The sequence below is a fragment of the Marmota marmota genome, unplaced genomic scaffold (genome assembly GCF_001458135.2).
Source record: "Marmota marmota marmota unplaced genomic scaffold, marMar, whole genome shotgun sequence".
NCBI lineage: Eukaryota > Metazoa > Chordata > Mammalia > Rodentia > Sciuridae > Marmota > Marmota marmota.
In genome coordinates, this window is record NW_026000240.1 from 22,170,053 (window position 1) to 22,188,959 (window position 18,907).

Consider the following 18,907-nt stretch of genomic DNA (forward strand, 5'->3'; position numbering starts at 1 on the left):
TTTTTTTTTTTTTTTTTTTTTTTTTTTTTACCTCTGATAAGTGTCTGCTTTTCTATGTGAAATCTTGAGGATTCCTTTTGAATCATCAAATTCAGATTCAGTTCTCCTACCGTTTCAGTGTACACTTTACCCTTTTTTTTTTTTTTTTAATGCTTTTGGTAAAAAGTCTCAGAACTCTTCACCTAGCCCTAGGTTACAAGGACTTTAATATTTTCTTTGAGAAGTTTTATAGTTTTACCTTAAATCAAAGATCAATTTTGAGTTAATTTTTGTATAAGGTATGAGATTTAGATCCAGTTTTGTATATTTGCCTATGAATATTCAGTTGCTGCAGGCATTTGGTAAAAAATCTATTCTTCCTCCACTGGATTGCTTTTGCATCTTTGTGAAAAATCACCTAGAGCCTGACTACTCAGGTGGCTGAAGCAGGAGAATTGCAAGGTCAGAGTCAGCCTGGATAACCTAATAAGACTCTGTTTCAGAATTTTAAAAAATGAAAAAGGGTGGGAATATGCTTACTACTTCTCTAACATATGTGAGGTCTTGGATTCAATCTTCAATACTACAAAAAAGTAGTTCATTCCAGCGGTTCAGGAGGCTGAGGCAGGAGGATTACAAGTTCAAAGCCAGCCTCAGCAACTTAGCGAGGCCCTCAGCAATTTAGCAAGACTGACTCAAAATAAAAAGGACTGGGGATGTGGCTCAGAAGTTAAGCGCCCTTGAGTTCAATCCCCAGTACTAAAACAAAAAGTTGAGTATATTTGTATGCAACTTTCCTGGGTTCTCTATTCCATTGGTATATTTTAGTCTATTTTAAAGTGTCTACCACACGATCTTGATTATTATATAGAAAAGTCTTAACATCAGGTAAAGTGATTTCTTGACCTTATTTTTCTTTTTCAAAATTGTTTTAATTATTCTAGGTTCTTTACCTTTATAAATTTTAGAATAAATTATTATATGTCTATAAATAATCTTGGAGGGATATTTTTAGAACTTTTGTTAAACCTATAAATCAGTTTGAGGAACTTTAACATCTTTACAATATTGAGTCTTCTAATCCATGAACATATATTTCTTTATTTAAATCGTTGACTTCTTTCATCAGTGTTTTATTTTATTTTTTTTTAAAGAGAGAGAGAGAGAGAGAATTTTTAACATTTATTTTTTTTTTAGTTTTTATCAGACACAACATCTTTGTATGTGGTGCTGAGGATCGAACCTGGGCCGCACGCATGCCAGGCGAGCGCGCTACCGCTTGAGCCACATCCCCAGCCCTCATCAGTGTTTTAGTTTTTTATTATACAAGTCTTGTACATGTTTTGTTATATTTATACCTATGTATTTAATTTTTCTTGAAGTGACTATAAATGCATTTTTTTTTTTTTAATGAGATGAGGTCTTGTTTTGTTTCATAGTTCGATTTCCAACGTGGGGTCTCCTCCTGTTTCAGCTTCCTGAGGGACTACAAGGCATATGCATCTGCACCCAGCTTTGAATTTTTTAGAAGTCCTTATTCTATAATATATGTTACAGTTTCAAAAAAGCCTTTTTTTTTTCTATTTTTTTTTTTTCCTGCTATTGTACTATATAGAAATTTTTTCACTTTGGACATTCATACTGCTAGAACTCTATATTAAAGCATAAATTTGGCATTAAATACTTTGTATTTTAATTTTTAAGGTTTTACTTAGAAGAACCTCCAGGAACACAGAAGCTTTATTTGGGAAGGACTGTGCCACCATCTAAAGTAATCCATCTTGGAGACAAAGAACAATCTAACTGGACAAAAGAAGTACAAGGAATTTCAGAACAGTAAGTGTTGTAAAAAGAATTTAACATACTAGAATTAGAATTTTAAATGTATTCATTCTCTAACTTATTTCCACTTACCATAGTAGTTATTCTGAACACTTACTGTCCTCATCTTGTGTTCTAAAGAAAACAGTGAGCCGTAGTTTAAAATAATATCTGGTTCACAGCAGTTATAGCCTTCGCCAGTTTGTCACTAAAATACTTAATGAAATAAGGGAAAAAATGAAATAATATCATCACTTAATGCTATAAATAACTTAATGTGTTGCCTAAATTTTAGTGCTATTTCCATTAACCATAAGGCCATTTCTTGGCCATGTGTAAGTAATAAAAATCGGAAGGAAGATCCTCTTTGTTCCTCATTCATTCTCTCCCTGTTCCTCCCTTCTCCCTCTACCGCATCCTTACACAGTTTAGAAATGCATCCTGTAACTTCTAACCAGACTGAGAACCTCCATCCTTGCAGTGCTGATTTTCTAGGTCACTACAGTGCTTTGTGTCCTATGATCCCATCCTAACAACACCTCTTTATCGAAACACTGGAGATCTCAAAACCAAAACAGAATAATTGAGACCAGCAGCAGCATAAGAAATTGTGTTATAAATGTATATACGTCAGCAAGTTCTGATTAATCTGTAGGAAAATCCATTAATAAATTTGGGGGGAATCAAGGATACTTCTCCCATATAAGTCAGGAGCTAATAATTTGCTTAATGCCCTTACTCAAAGATGAGTACACAGGAAAAATGTATACAGACCATTCAGCATTAAAGCATATAAACACAGATCTCAAGAGATAAAGGTAGAATATATTTTCACCTCTCAAGAATATAAATTATATAATCCTACCATAAGGTATATCTTCTGAATTTTCTTATTTTCACATAAATAAAATCATAATAAACTATGTGATTAATAAGTCTCTCCTTAGATACCTTAAATGAGTATGCTCTGTAAGGGTAGAACATATCTGCTTTTTTGACCACTTTATTCTAATTTTTTGGCTAGTATGTAGGTACTTAGTAATTGTTTGAATGAATATTGTTTTGGTCAAGAGTCTTTTAATTGGAAAAAAAAGAAACTTATCCATATACTTCAGATAAAGAGTTTAGTCAATTTTTTCATATAGTCAACATATTGATATTTGAGTATCAATACTGCTAGGGTTAGTAGTAGGCACTGTGGATACAACAATGAATAAAAACATGTACAAAAACACTCATGAATCTTACAGTGGGTGGATGGGGATAGATATTAACATGTGATTTTTGGTCAAACTACAGCATGATAATTGATTTAGGTACATGCAGATATGGAATGAGAGAAACAGATGAATTTTTAAGAAATTTCCACTTCAGAAATGTGTTAGATAACTTGTATTTCTGGCTAAGATGATGTGACTTACTTCAGAACAATTCTTATCTTAGAGAAACTATTATGAAATATATATGTAAGAATATATTGTTATATACTATATAGTATATATAATAATTTTATATAGTATTATGTTATATGATATATAGCATATAATACATATATTTATGTGTAGTCATACATAAAATTCAATAATATGATTATTATATGGAGCTCAGTAGATGGTCTGAGTAATAATATGAGTATACTAGAACTTAAATTAATGAACTAAAAGAAAAAGCTGAGAAGTTCCCAGCAAATAGTACAATAGCACAAAGAAATAAGAGTATAGTCGGAGTTTATAGAATCTGCCTGATTATTTTAAATGGAAAAAATGGAAAAGAGATAAGAAAATATCCATTAAATGTTTTAGATCAGGGACCTACAAACTTTTCCATTAAGGCCAGGTAGTAAATATTTCAGGCTATAGACTTTATAATGTGTGTCACATCTACTCAACTCTGCCATTATAGCACAAAAGTAGCCATACACAGTATGTAATTGATAACTATGTTCCAGTAAAGGTTTGTTTTAAAAAGCAGAAGGCATTCTGGGTTTAGTCCATTACTGTCATTTGCATACCCTTGCTTTAGATGGAAAATACCCAACTGATGCACATAAACTAATCTCTCTCTATGAATTTAATAATTATGGATGTTTTATATAAACAGAATCGTATAATATGTGACCTTTTATGTCTGATTTCTTTCACTAAGCATGTTTCTGAAGTTCATACACATTGTCACATCTATTGGTGTTTGTTTCTGGTTGTGGCTGAATGAATAATATTCCATTATAGGTTTATCCATTTATTGGTGAACATTTAGGTTTTTTCCTCTTTTGAATAGTACTACTATGCACATTTGTTTACCAGTATTTGTTGAATACCTGCTTTCAGTTTTGGGGAGTATACACTTAGACATGGAATTTATGGGTTTGGGGGTTTTTTTAATTCTTTTTTTAGTTATACATAACACAATATATTTTGACATATATGGGTGGAGTACAACTTCCCACTCTTGTCATTGTACCTGATGTGGAGTTACGATGGTTGTGTATTCTTATATGAACATAGAAAAGTTATGTCCAGTTGATTCTACTGTCTTTCCCATTCTCTTCCCCCGCCATTCCCCCGTCCAATTAGGTGAACCCCACTTTTCCTCCCTGACACCTATTGTGAATCAGTATCCACATATCAGAGAAAACATTCAGCCTTTGGTTTTGGGGGATTGGCTTACTTCACTTAACATGATATTCTTTAGCTCCATCCATTTACCTGCAAATGCCATAATTTCATTCTTCTTTATGGCTGAGTAATAGTCCATTGTGTATATGTACCACATTTTCTTTATTGATTCATCTGTTGAAGGGCGCCTAGGTTGATTCCATAGCTTAGCTATTGTGAATTGAGCTGTATGAACATTGATGTAGTTATGTCTCTGTAGTATAATGATTTTAAATCCTTTGGGTATATGCTGAGGAGTGGGATAACTAAGTCAAATATTGGTTCCATTCCAAGTTTTCTGAGGAACTTCATACTGCTTTCCAGAATGGCTGTACCAATTTGCAGTCCCACCAGCAGTGTATGAGTGAGTGTACCTTTTTCCCCACACCCTCACCAACCTTTATTGTTACTTGTATTCTTGATAATTGGCATTCTGACCGGAGTGAGAATTACTGGGTTCTAAGGCAATTCTGTGTTTACTTTTTTGAGGTGCTGTCAAACTGTTTTCCATAGCGGCTGTACCACTTTACATTTCCGTCCACAGTGTACAAGTATTCCAGTTTCTCCATATTGTCACCAACACTTGTTTTCCTGTGTTGTAAGTACAGCCATCCTAGAGAATGTAAAACACAGGAGTTTCTTATGACTCTCTCATTTCTCATTTAACCACATAGACAGTGGAAGAAGTATCCATAGACTAAAATAAATACTGCATTAACTTAGTTAGGCATGCAGAAATGCTAGCATATTTATTTGAAGTTTATTTAAACATTTGATTATGAGTTGGTAGTTTCGAACGATTATCATCTTAGACTATATACGTACTTATACATAGCTATATTTCTTTTTAATTCTTTCTTTTAGTTACCTGAGAAGAAAAGGAATAATAATAAATGAAACATCTGCAGTTGTGTATGCTCAGTTACTCACAGGCCGTAAATATCAAATAAGTCAAAATGGTGAAGTTCGTCTAGAAAAACAGTGGTCAAAACAAGTTCTTCCTTTTGTTTATCAAACTATTGTCAAGGTAGGTGTTCATCAAGTTTTAGTTTCATCTTAATGTATACTATATTATACATTGTATAAAAAAGACTGACATTAATATTTATCAATAGGCTAACTCAACAATATATAGTAGAGGTTATTCTTTAATATAATTTACAAAGTACATTAATCTGTAGAAAAGTATTTCATGCTCAGACACTCACTGTACACTGTGGAAACTTGTCTTTTGGACTTTTTAATTTGTTTTCAGTATTGGAGGTTGAACCAGGGCGCTCTACCACTGAGCTACATACCCAGCGCTTTTGTTTTTTATTTTGAGACAGGGTCTTGCTAAGTTGCTGAGGATGACCTCAAGCATGTGATTATCTTCTTAGCCTCCTGAGTTGCTGATTAAAGACAGGCACTACCATGCCAGCTTCTTTGGGGTATTTTTTAAGGACTTAATCTCTAAAAAAAAAATTACAGCATTAATTTTTACCCTTGCAGTTCAGGTGTGTTTTCTTCAAAAATATTTACCTTAAATAAACAAATGAACATAAAATGCATTTATTTTTCTGTTTATGTTCTTAGACATGGTAAGAGAGAAAAAATTTAAATGCAGTAGTCCCTGCTTATCCAAAGTTTTGCTTTCTACAGTTTCAGTTACCGTCAATAAGCCAGAGTCTAAAAATATTAAATGGAGGGCTGGGGTTGTAGCTCAGTGGTAGAGCACTTGCCTAGCATGTGTGAAGCACTGGGTTTGATCCTCAGCACCATATGAAAAGAAATAAATAAAATAAAGGTATTGTGTCCATCTACAACTAAAAATTTTTTTAAATATATTAAATGGAAATGCCAGGATTAAATAATTCATAAGTTTTAAATTGGCCACTATTCTGAGTAATATGATGGAATCTTATATTGTCCCACCTGGGGATGTGAATCACCCCTTTATCCAGCATATTTATGCTGAATATGCTACCTACCCATTAGTCACTAATAGACATTTCTGTTATCAGATCACCTATTGCAGTATTATAGTGCAATAACTTTTATTTTTCTTAACAATGACCCCAAAATGTAATAGTAGTGAAGAAGACCATTAGTATGTGCCAAAGAGAAGCCATAAAGTGCTTCCTTTTTTTAAATATTTTTTAGTTATAGACGGATGCAATATCTTTATTTTGTTTATTCATTTTTATGTGGTGCTGAGGATTGAACCCAGTGCCTCACATGTGCGAGGCAAGCGCTCTGCCACTGAGCCACAATCCCAGCCCCCTAAAGTGCTTTCTTTAAGTGAAAAAGTAAAGTTCTCAACATAAGAAAGGTAAAAAAACAAATGCTAAAATTGCTAAGATTATAGTAAAAAATGAATCTTCTGTCTATAAAATTGTGAAGACAGAAAAATAAGTCTGTGTTAGCTTTGTGTTGCACTTCAAACTACAAAAGTTATGGCCACAGTGTGTTTTGAATGCTTAGTCATTGAGCACACTTCATCTCATCATCTAAACATTTTATCATCACAAGAAGAAAGATGAGAACAATACAAGATATTTTGAGAGAAACCACATTCACCTAACCTTTACTATAGTATATTGTTATAAATGTTCTATTCTCTTACTTGCCTAATTTACAAATTAACCTTTATCATAGATCCAGCAAGGTTCGTCCCTTCTGTGCCATCCTTTCTTCATCTATACAGTAAGGTTAATAATAGTCTCTGCCACAGAGGGTAGCGTTGAGAATTAAATGAACTAAATAAATGTGTGAAGTACCTAGAAGAGTGCGGGGTGTATATCCAGTCGATAAGTTACAGATTCTAATATTGTTATGTAGAAAATCTTCACATTTGACATTTAGCAGACAGCATAAACATAATCTTATAAGAAAAATAATGACGTGTAACTATAGAAATTTTGACTGTGATGATTTACTTTTATATTTCATTTTATGTAGGACATCCGAGCTTTTGATTCTCGTTTCTCCAATATCAAAACACTGGATGATTTGTTTCCTCCTAGAAGTGTGGTATTTATGCTGGGAACTCCATATTATGGCTGCACTGGAGAAGTTAGTTTCACATTTGCTACTAATTAAATTTCTGCCTGCTTTCAAATTCATAGAGTTATTTAACTTGTCTTTATTTAGAGGCAAAAATGTAACACAAAGGGAAAAAATAAAGAATTCATTTGTGTAAGTTATGAACTCAGTATTTGAATACGTGTCTTTAGTCTTGAGAAGTTTAGGGTCAGTAGGTGGCAATGAAGAATTCAAATCCTGATCTTTTTTTTAAATGTTTTTTCATTGTGGTGACATCAATGAAACAATTATGAGATTATATTAGATATATTATAGGGTTATTGAATGATTTCTATGTATATTGATGTTTTGAGGGAAAAAGTACTGCAAATACGGAATGAGAGAAAGAATGTATGGAGACAGATTTGGAGATGCACTGTGAATTCTTGATTTCTAAAATATGTGTGTATGCATGTGTGTTCGTACATGCATAAATTTTTAGCTCTGTTCAAAATAATAATAAGCAAAGCCACCTATTAGAATGTAACAACCAGATCTTGACCTGTAATACCATATCCCAAAAAAGGGGAACATCAGTGCTTCTCGGTGAAATAGTGGATTCTAAGTGTGGGACATCCTGTGTATCTGGAATACCTTGTTATGCCAGAAAGTAAGAAGTGCTCAAAAGAACAATGGAAGCATGTCATGTAAACACAGGAACCAGGCTAAAGGGGCTCCCACAGGCCAAGTCTGGGACAGAAAACCAAAATAATTATACACAGTAATGAATTAATCACTGGTGGAAAATGGGAATTATGATACCTCAATAATAATAAAAAAATAAATGGGAAAGAGAAGTGCTCTTGTTACCATATCGTGTCTAAAGTAAATGGAGGAGAGTGTGAGTGTTGGAAAAACATTTTGAATAAAAACATTTTGAGTAACAGTAAGAGACAGCCTTGGAAGTTAAAGCTAGGGAGAATTTTTATCAGGAACAGGTATTTTGCATGGTTAAAAAAGTTTCTCGGGGCTGAGGATGTGGCTCAAGCGGTAAAGTGTTCGGCTGGCATGCACGGGGCACTGGGTTCAATCCTCAACACCACATAAAAATAAAATAAAGATGTTGTGTCCACCGAAAACTAAAAAATAAATATTAAAAAATTAAAAAAAAAAAAAGTTTCTCTCCATAGACATTTTATTAAGTGCAAGAGAAACAAATTGTTCAGTGAAGAAATTGAGTGGCATGTTGATAGTATGATCAATGTTGATATCACAGTGAGAAATAGGTAAACCTTGTGTACCTCCATATATGACACCTTAAGAAAGACATATCACCTATACAATATTCTGGCTGTAACTTAATTGCAAAGAAGCATCAAACAAATCCAAAATAAGGAGCTCTTTTTTTTTTTTTCTTTCTTAAAGCAGAGTCAAGAGGGAAGAATGAATTTTATTTTTCAAAATGTCCGTATTATGAAAAACAAAGAAAAGTCCTGGATATATTCCAGATAAAGAATGCTAAAGAAACAATTAAATGCTATGTCTGATCCTAGCCTGGATCCTGTAAAAGAGGGAGAACAGAATTCCATATAGGTCATCATTAAGTCAGCTGACAAAATGGAATATGAACACTAGCTTAGATAAAATAATATTTATAAAAGTATTAAATTTATATATTTAATAACTATTGTGGTTTTTAATAAAAGTTACTTCTTTGGAACTAGACACTGAAATATTTAGAGGTTAAGGAGTATGTTGTTTACAAAAACAGATGAATGCAAAAATGATGTATACAGAACCAGAAATATATTGCATGTATGTAAATGTACACAGTACACAAGTGTTAAAGCCATTTTTGTTATAATGTTAGTAAATGAGTCTGGGCCAATGTTTGTAAGTGTTCATACTATTTTCATTTTAGTAATTTTTTTGTTCTTTGAAATAATTTCCAAATAAGTTAATTTGAAAAAGAATGATTAACAGCTATTAAAGAAAGAATAAAAGGACTCAAAATATTATCACTTCCACTTAAAAATTCCAGGAGGATTTCCACTATTCATTTTATTGTCATAGCGTATTTTAGAAATAATACCATTCAGATAAGTAGAAAATGTAATGAAAGAAACTAAAACATATTGTGGTGTTATTTTTATTTTTTCCTGTAGGTTCAAGATTCAGGTGATGTTATTACAGAAGGTAGGATTCGTGTGGTTTTCAGCATTCCCTGTGAGCCCAACCTTGATGCTCTAATACAGAACCAGCATGTGAGTATAGTAGTTCATGTTGCTTCTTTAGAATATCACTAAACTTTTAAAATGTTAGAACACTGTTGCCACCTTTTTAAAATTTATTTCAAATATTTTAAGAATAAATATGAAATCTGTCCTTAAAAATTCATGTAAATCTAGCATGTGCAAGTCTCTGGGTTTGAACCCTAGCACTGAAAAAATAAATTTTTTTTTCGTAGCAGTGCTGGGGATGGAACCCAGGACCTCATGCATGCTAGACATGTGCTCTGCCAGGGAGCTATACCCCTAGCCCTCATGTAAATCTTTAAGGGAAAAAAAGTCACTGAAATCCCCTTATTAATTTATAGTAATTCAAAGCCCGCATTTTTAGTTACAGTGGCCAGTGGCCTTTCTATGAAGGTTCTTATCTTTACTCAGCTAAAATAGACAGTCTCAATCCTAGAGAATATTGGGAAACTGAATTTAAATTCACTGCAACTTTTTTTAGGACTTTTCCTCCAAAAATGTTTACTGGCCTTATTTTACCCTGTAAATATAGGGGTAAGTTGGGGCTGGGGTTGTGGCTCAGCGGTAAAGTGCTCGCCTAGCACGTTCGAGGCCCTCGTCCTCAGCACCACATATAAATAAACAAATAAAATAAAGGTATTGTGTAAACTAAAACTAAAAAAAATTTTTAAAAATATAGGGTGAAGTTTCTGATAGCTATCATTTGTTTTTATTAATGACCCAATAATTAACTTGACTGAAATTAATTCACCATCAACCAGCTTTTGCTACTTTTGCTGTTATTTGGTAAAATCCAGGGCTTTATATCCTGTGAAGTAAATTTAAGACATTAAGAATCAGCATACCATGAGGAAACTTTATATATAGAAAGCAGAGATGTCCCTATTCATCAGGGGAAAAAAAAGGTATCTACTTAAGAGAAAATATAGACAGTATAGTCAGGAAACCATCAGAGTGGCTCATCAGACAGAAAAACTGGAATTTTATTCTGGGAGTTGGTGATGGTGGAAGAACCTGCATTTCTTCATCCCTGGCTTCCAGATCCAGAAGAGCCTACCCACTTGTAGCATAGAGTGCTGGTCAGGATATCTGCTCCAGTACACTTCCTGTCTTATTTACATGCTTTCTTTTAATTTTTATTTAATCCTCCATCTTTCTCTACCCCAACCTCTTCAGCTATATATAATTTTTTATAATCTGTGGGTTGTGATAATTTTAATTAATGTTTAATTATAGCATAGTTCAGCATTTCTCAAAAGGAGTACTGTTGGTATTTGGAGCAAGACAATTATGTGTGTGGGGGGGTTAATTATGTAAATAGGACTCTTCTGTATATGAAAGGACAGTTGACACCTTTGGCCTCTGGGCATTAAGTACTAATAGCCCATCCAATTATTATAACTCAGTGTTCCATGACATATTTCCAAATGCTTATTACAAAAGTGGTACAACTTGTAGATACACAAACTATTCTGGAATACATACTTGATTTGTATTATTCCAAATCTAATGGTGTACTTTATGGAAAAAAAAAAAACATGTTACATTCTTTACTAACATATTTACACAATTTACTAATAACTTTATATTCCAGACCCTCAAAAACAATTATTCATTGGGGGGGGGGGGTCATTGTAAATATGATCAATAAAATAATGGTGGCTCATTTAATTCCTCACCAGTCTCTAGATATTTGGTTTTTGTTGGTAGTAAAATTTCCTTATATTCATATCAGATATGTGCATAAATTGAGAATATAAGCTATTCATATAATTAATATATGTGTAAAAATTAATGTGTTATTTCTGTATACATTATATAAGGATTATATGATAGTTGGTACTGGATTTACAAATTGCTTGATCCTGGTTAAAAATTAGATTATCTGTTTGGGGGCAGGGGTTGTTTGGTTTTATGGTACTGGGGATTGAACACAGGGCTGCAAAATCACGAGCTACATTCCCAGTCCTTTTTATTTTTTATTTTGAGATGGGGTCTCGCTAAATTGCCAAGTCTGGCATCAAACTTGCTATCCTCCTGCCTTTACCTCTGGAGTCACTTGGATTATAGGCATGTGCTACAGTTACTTCTTTTTGTTAATTTGACAATTTTTATGGTTTCTCTCCTATACAAGTTTAGATTTATTTTCATTGACTTTATTAATTATGAGACTATACATACTTATTACTTTGGTAAGTATTTAGGGGAAAAGAATATTACTTATATCCATGTATGAAAAATATTTTAATTTTGCTCAATTGTAATTATTTTGATGACATACTTATGTTTTAATTCAGCATGATAGTTATTAAGGCCTCATTTTGTCCATGGTACTTTACTCAGCCCTTTTTGGAATATAAAAATAAGTTTATAAAAAATTCTTGCCTGAGGAGTTTGCCATTTAGTACTTACAGTAGAGTTTTATTTCTTAAGACAGTTTCACAAACTGTATATTTCCTCCCCCTTTCATCCATCCTTGGGAATTCTGTTCTTTAAGGAGAAAAAGAGAGGAGCAGAAAAATTCTGCCTTCAGTTCCTTTCAAAAAAAAAGGGGAAATGGATCTAAATGAGAATCCTTATATTGCCACAATCCAATGGTTAGTGATGTCTTGATTATCTCCAAATTTTAAAGGTAAAGAAATAATATTTAATGTGAATTTGTGTTTACATAATTGACCTTTTTGTTTTTATATTTAAAGAAATATTCTATAAAGTACAACCCAGGATATGTGTTGGCCAGTCGCCTTGGAGTGAGTGGATACCTTGTTTCAAGGTTTACAGGAAGTATTTTTATTGGAAGAGGATCTAGGAGAAAGTAAGTTTTTGTTAGAAAAATGTACTTAAAGTGGCAGAAAAATAAATGATAAAGATTAAATGCCTAGTATTTCAATATTTATTTTCTTATTAATTGCTGTGGATTTTCTTTTAAAATCGTGTATCACTTCCTCTGATGATAATCTTTTACTTGAACAGCATGTTTTAGATGGTTGGAAAGATAGCTTTTATTTTTAGCAGCTAACAAATTGAACCTTGAAAAAAGGTATCATAGGGTGTGTGTGGAACCTCAATAATAAATTTCCTTGCATTTTATCTCATTATCCTCTATAACTACATAATTTATTTACATAATTTGTTGATTTAGATTTTGAAGCCTTTCCTCTAGTTTTTCAATTACTGCTAATTGAAAATAACCATAATTAAAATACAGAACATAAAAACAGAGTAGAAAGGAAAACATTTCACTGCTTGAACAAGTTTTTAAAATTTGTATGTGTGTTTGTGTGTATGGTTTAAATTTAGTCCTCATGGAGACCATAAAGCAAATGTGGGTTTAAATCTCAAATTCAACAAAAAAAATGAAGAGGTACCTGGATATACTAAGAAAGTTGGAAGTGAATGGATGTACTCATCTGCAGCAGAACAACTTCTTGCTGAGTACTTAGAGAGGTAAGTGTCTGGCGAGATTCTACTAGGCAGGGCACAGTGGCACACACTTATAAACCCAGCATGTAGGGAGGCTGAGGCTCCAGGATCACAAGTTCAAGGCTAACCTCAGCAACTTATCAAGCTGCTGTTTCAAAATAAATAAAAAGGGCTGGGGGGTGTAGCTTAGTTATAAGGTGCCCCTGGGTTCAGATGCCAGTATCAAAACAAAAGATTCCAATAGATAGCCAGAAACTTAGGAACATACTATTTATTTTGTCTTGCCTTATACCAGTTTTAGAAATAATTCTTTAGAAAAATATGCAGCAGCACATTTGTGTTAACATTCCTTTTGTAAACATGTTAACATTTTCTTTAGTAAATGTTAACTGAGTTACTTAGTGACTAAGATTTACAGGAAATATGCCTCTTCTCACAAAGAAATATGTTCTTTCCATTGTTCCCCTGGTTTCTGACCTTATCGAAGAGCTCTTATATTTGAATTTCTAGGACTCCCCTAACAAAGTATCATAAACTGAGTGTCTTAAACAACATGATCTTATTGTCTCACAGTTCTGGTGACCTGAATCAAGATATCAACAGAGCAGTAGTTCTTCTAAAGGCAGTAGGGCTTGTAGATAAATTTCTCCAATCCTCCATCATCAGGAGGATCATCATTTCCCCCTTTATAAGGACACCTATTTATTGGATTTGAGCCCACCCTAATAATTCCACTTTAATTTGATTGCCTCTATAAAATCCTTGTTTCCAAATAAAGTCACATTATTTACATATATATTTTTTTCTTTTCTTTTTCCCCCCAGGGATTTAACCTAAGGATGCTTAACCACTAAGCTACATTCCCAGCCCTTTTTATTGTATTGTTTTGTTTTGTTTTTGTTTTTGTTTTTGATCTAGGTCTCACTAAGTTGTTTAGGGCCTCACTAAGTTGCTGAGACTGGCCCCAAACTTGGAATCCTCTGCTTCCAGAGTTGCTGGAATTACAAGTGTGCACCACCATACCCACAACACATTCTATATTTTTTGATGGAGAATGGGGGCTCAATTCTCTACTACCATCCAAAAATTTAGATTGTTTCTTCTATTTACTTTCATATTGCATCAAAAGGTCCATGTTTAAACATCTTTTTTTTTTTTTTTCAACTTCACATACCCATTCATCTAATTTGATTTTTCTTTGCTTGTTTGTTTTTTGTTTGGGTACAGGGATTTATCCCAGGGGCACTTAACCACTGAGGCACATCCCCAACCTGTTTTATCTTTTGAGACAGAATCTTACTAAGTTGCCTAGGGCCTTATTAAGTTGCTGAGGCTGGCTTTGAGCTTACGATCCTGCTGCCTCAGCCTCCTGAGTTGCTGGGAGTATAGATGTGTGACACCATGACCTGCCATTCATCTATTCTGAGATACTTTTAATTGAGCTTTAGGTCTTCCCCATTTCCTCACATCCCCACAGACATACTCCTCCTCTTGTTAGAGTTTTATCACATTTTTTAGTTAAATCTATATTTAAGGTTTATTTGATTATGATAAAATAAATATTCACAGCTGGACCTTGTGGAGGTATTATGATTACATTCCTTTCTTATACATATTTTCTCTGATGCTTTATTATTTGCTTATTATGTAAGTTTATATAAATAATTCAGTCCTAAACTGTGCCATAGCTTTGAAACTCAATACTGTCAAACAGATCAGGGGGTCTCTGAATTCCATTTTCTTTTTAAAGACTTTTTCCTGGAACCTTACATCATCCTACCTCATTGGCACGCTGATTGCTCTCTAGGGCTGTTGCACAGCTCTCATTCTGGAATTTCCCTTTACTGTCATCCTAGAGTTTCCCTTCACCTTCCACTGTGTAGGATGGCTTCTTTTTTCTGACTCCTACACTGTATTCTTTTCTTGTTTATGACTCCATTTTGATGAAGCATTTAACTCTGGTAGCTTTTTGAGAAAGCTTGCATGCCAGGAAATGCCTTTATTTTTCTCCTATGCTTGTTTGGATTGGAGATCATTTTCCCTCAGGATTTTGAAAGTGAACTTGAGTGGGGCTTATAACACAGGACTTCACTATTTCTAAAAAGGACCTCCTGGTATCACTCCATATATATTTCTTTTCTCTTTGGCTAATTTTCCAAGAGAGATATCCTTCAGCCTTTTCTTTGTGCCATAGATGTGGGGTACAAAACTAACTGCTAGTTTTCTGGAAATAAACTGGAGAAAAGGCCTCACTAGCAAGTGGTTACTGTGATACACCCCTCATATCTCTCTTCAGGACTGAATGGCCTGGTCCCCTCACAGCAGTAACGATTCTGAGGGCTCCCAACTGCTAACCCTCTTCAAGAATTCCTAAAGTTGCATGCCCTTTCTACAGTAGCCACAGATCCAGTGCCTGACCTAGAAGGCAGGATAAAGGTCCAAGCAACCTGATTACTCCAGTTCAGGACAAGTCTGAAGGGCCATGCAAATTTGAGATCTTTATAGGTTTGGCCAGGGAATTCTTTCAGAATGAATCACAACTTAGTTTCTCCTTGTGCCCAGTTCTGCTTCCTTCCTCTCTTTACCCTTCCACACATGTTAATTCCACAAGCACTTTCTACTATATACTTCCTGTATATTTATCTCCATCTTAGAGTCGGCTTCCTAGAGACAGTCTGCTTCTTAGTGATGCATCATATAGGATTTATGCTTTCATTAATCCCGTTTTCATCATGGCACCTCTTCACCACTTCCCAGCTGCCTGAGTTCTGGTGTACCTAAGGTTAGGGTATCCCCAGTTTGACGAGGTCTTCTGTTGGGGTGGTAGGCAAGTAACCAACTCATGACTGTCAACTAAAATCCTATTAAATCTTACTTCATGCTACAACCTTCAAGTGTACCTGAGTTTTTGCAGGGTTCTGTAGTTCTTGTTTCTTATACTGTTTTTATGTTTTTCTGTTGTAGAAGGCTCGAGGGTGTCCTCCGGACTTCTTGCACAATATGGATGTGGGGGACAAAATTGACTGCTATTATTCTGCTGGTATTCTGGAAATTAACCAAGCAAAAGAAATGCATACAAAGTAACAATTCACAAACTGGGAGACTTTGAGAATACAGGATGCTTGCCTTAAGCCCACTTTATAAACATAAAGAAAAAAGCACTTGAACCCTTTTTGTGATTGGTTGAAATTGCTTATTGGTGACTTCCCCTACTGGGAATTTAGGATTCAGCTTATTCCTGTCTAAGAATACCTATAATACTCGCCCACCCAGTTTCCAACTTCTGAAATTTCATTAACAATTCTTACATGCTATCAGATACTCTGCTTCTGTCTTTGTCTGTGTTTCTAGATGTATGGACTTCTTTATACTTTACTGTCACGTGTTCAGTCTGCTTTTATATACCAGAAAGTCCTGCACTATTCAGAAACAAATGGAGTTTTGAGGAATATCAGAAGAAACTATTAATCCATTTTGGTCTGCTGTATTGTAGAGTGATCCAGCTTTGTTGAAAACATTAGAAAATGAGCTTATAAATATTATTTTTGTTCATTTATCTCCTGTCACTGTAGTCAAAGAATTGGAGTCATCATTGAAGTATTTTATAAGTCTAGGGATTTCTCCCTCAGCCATGGGAGTTTTTAAAAGGTATAAGTATATTCTGGTTTTCAAATCATTCAGTCTCTATTCCTTATTAAAAGTGTCCCTTAATAATACTGTAATATTTCTTTGGTAATGTTACATGTCCCCCTCAGGATCTAAAATTATTTCCTGAAAATTTATGTGAAATGAGCCATATGTGTTTGTACAGCAATATTGTTTCTTGTTTGTTTGACTAGAGCACCAGAACTATTTAGTTATATAGCCAAAAATAGCCAAGAGGATGTGTTCTATGAAGATGACATTTGGCCTGGAGAAAATGAGAATGGGTAAGCAAGATTTATGGTATTTATTGACTCATAATTCAATTTAATGGTTTCCTTGAAGAGTGCACCTAGTTTATCAAAAATTCTCATGTTACTTTTTGTTTTGTTTGGTATTGTTTCATTTTTCCTTTAACAGCTCATTAGAAATTTTATTTTGTTGATGTCAGCGAATAATTTTAAACTGATTTTTTTCTGTACTCTTTATTATTGAGAGATAGCATGTCCATTTTATGTTAGATTTATAATTAGACTTAGTTAATTTCACTAATTATTAATTATATAAATTTGCCACAATTCTCAGAAAGTTTATATCAGCTCTCTAATATAAGCTCTCAAAGTCTTAATAAATGTGGAAAATATTTTGGTTTTTTGTTGTTACTATAGTGCAGAGAAAGTTCAAGAAATTATTACTTGGCTAAAAGGACATCCTGTCAGTACTTTGTCTCGTTCTTCTTGTGATTTACAAATTCTGGATGCAGCTATTGTTGAGAAAATCGAGGAAGAAGTTGAAAAGTGCAAGGTATCAGCTTTGAATAACAAAATTATTGATGAGATTTTAAGTTAAATGTACTATGTATTATTTTACAAATAATTAAGTTTTTTCTACCAACTAATATCAATACTCAATGGTTCTAATTAAAATAATCCTATGATTTTAAAAAGCATCCTAACCATTTTCAATGGCATGAGTAAGTTCATCTGAACAGATATACTTTAATATACAAAAGCAATAGCATTTAAATTTTATTTCTTTATAGTATTTTCAGCTTTAAGAATTAATATTTTGAAACTCTACTCATGATAGAAAGTTTGTGATTGAGAAATAAGGTTAATCCCCATTTCTATCTATTCTAATAACTACGTTCTTTCAAGGTACAATTCATGTGTTTGTAGAAAATAATTTACTTAATTAACTTTTATAAAATTACAAGTAAAATGTACTTTTGAGTTGGGCATGGTGATGCATGCCTTAATCCCAATAGCTTGGGAGGCAGAGGCAGGAGTATTGCAAATTCAAATTCAGCACTTTAATGAGGCCCTAAGCAATTTAGTGAGACCCTGTCTCAAAACTTAAAAACTCAGCAGGGGCTTGGGGATGTGGCTTGGTGGTTTAGCACCCCTGGGTTCAACAACGAAAATAAATAAACAAGTAAATAAAATGTGCTTTCAAAGTTAAGCAGGCTGGTACATGCCTGTAATCCCACTGACTTGGTAGGATCACAAGTTCAAGGTCTTGTCTGGCAATTTAGGGAAACTTTGTCTCAAAATAAAAAATACAAAAAGCTGGGTATGTAGTTTTGTGATAGAGACCCCTGGGTCAATTCCCAGTACAAAAATAAGTAAAAAAAATAAAACAAAATGCACTTTTGTCACTCAAGTTCATTCAGTTAGTAAGAATTTTTGAAATCCTACTTTATCTCTCTCCTTTTTCTTATATTTTGCTTTTTCAGAGCAACAAGCTTCTGTAGTAGACTTATGTATTTTATGTACTTTACTCTTCTACCATAGTACAATAGAAAATGGATTGATTGGGCTGGGGTGGTGACTCAGTAGAAGAACACTTGCCTAGCATGTGTGAGGCACTTGGTTTGATTCTCAGCACCGCATATAAATAAATAAATAAGGTTCATCCACAACTAAAAAATATATATTTAAAAAATGTATTACAAAAAGAAAATGGGGGGCTGGGGCTATAGCTCAGTGGCACTTGCCTAGCATGTATGAGGCCCTGGGTTTAGTCCTTGGCACTGCATAAAAATGAAACAAAGGAATGCTGTCCATCTACGAGAACAACAACAACAACAACAAATTTAAAAAAATAAATAAAAGAAAATGAATTGATATT

The 18,907-nt window shown here is 33.7% G+C and overlaps 1 protein-coding gene across 1 annotated transcript in view; it reads left to right on the forward strand.

Moving 5' to 3' along the window:
- The window catches only part of Xrn1 (5'-3' exoribonuclease 1), a 113,160-nt gene that overhangs the window by 50,714 nt on the left and 43,539 nt on the right, over nucleotides 1-18,907 (forward strand). Inside the window, exons 20-27 of the mRNA XM_048794506.1 lie at nucleotides 1,684-1,815; nucleotides 5,319-5,481; nucleotides 7,395-7,508; nucleotides 9,623-9,721; nucleotides 12,412-12,527; nucleotides 13,013-13,159; nucleotides 16,975-17,064; nucleotides 17,446-17,581. Of these exons, the coding sequence (XP_048650463.1) occupies nucleotides 1,684-1,815; nucleotides 5,319-5,481; nucleotides 7,395-7,508; nucleotides 9,623-9,721; nucleotides 12,412-12,527; nucleotides 13,013-13,159; nucleotides 16,975-17,064; nucleotides 17,446-17,581 (997 nt within the window). The remainder of the gene's footprint in view (nucleotides 1-1,683; nucleotides 1,816-5,318; nucleotides 5,482-7,394; nucleotides 7,509-9,622; nucleotides 9,722-12,411; nucleotides 12,528-13,012; nucleotides 13,160-16,974; nucleotides 17,065-17,445; nucleotides 17,582-18,907) is intronic.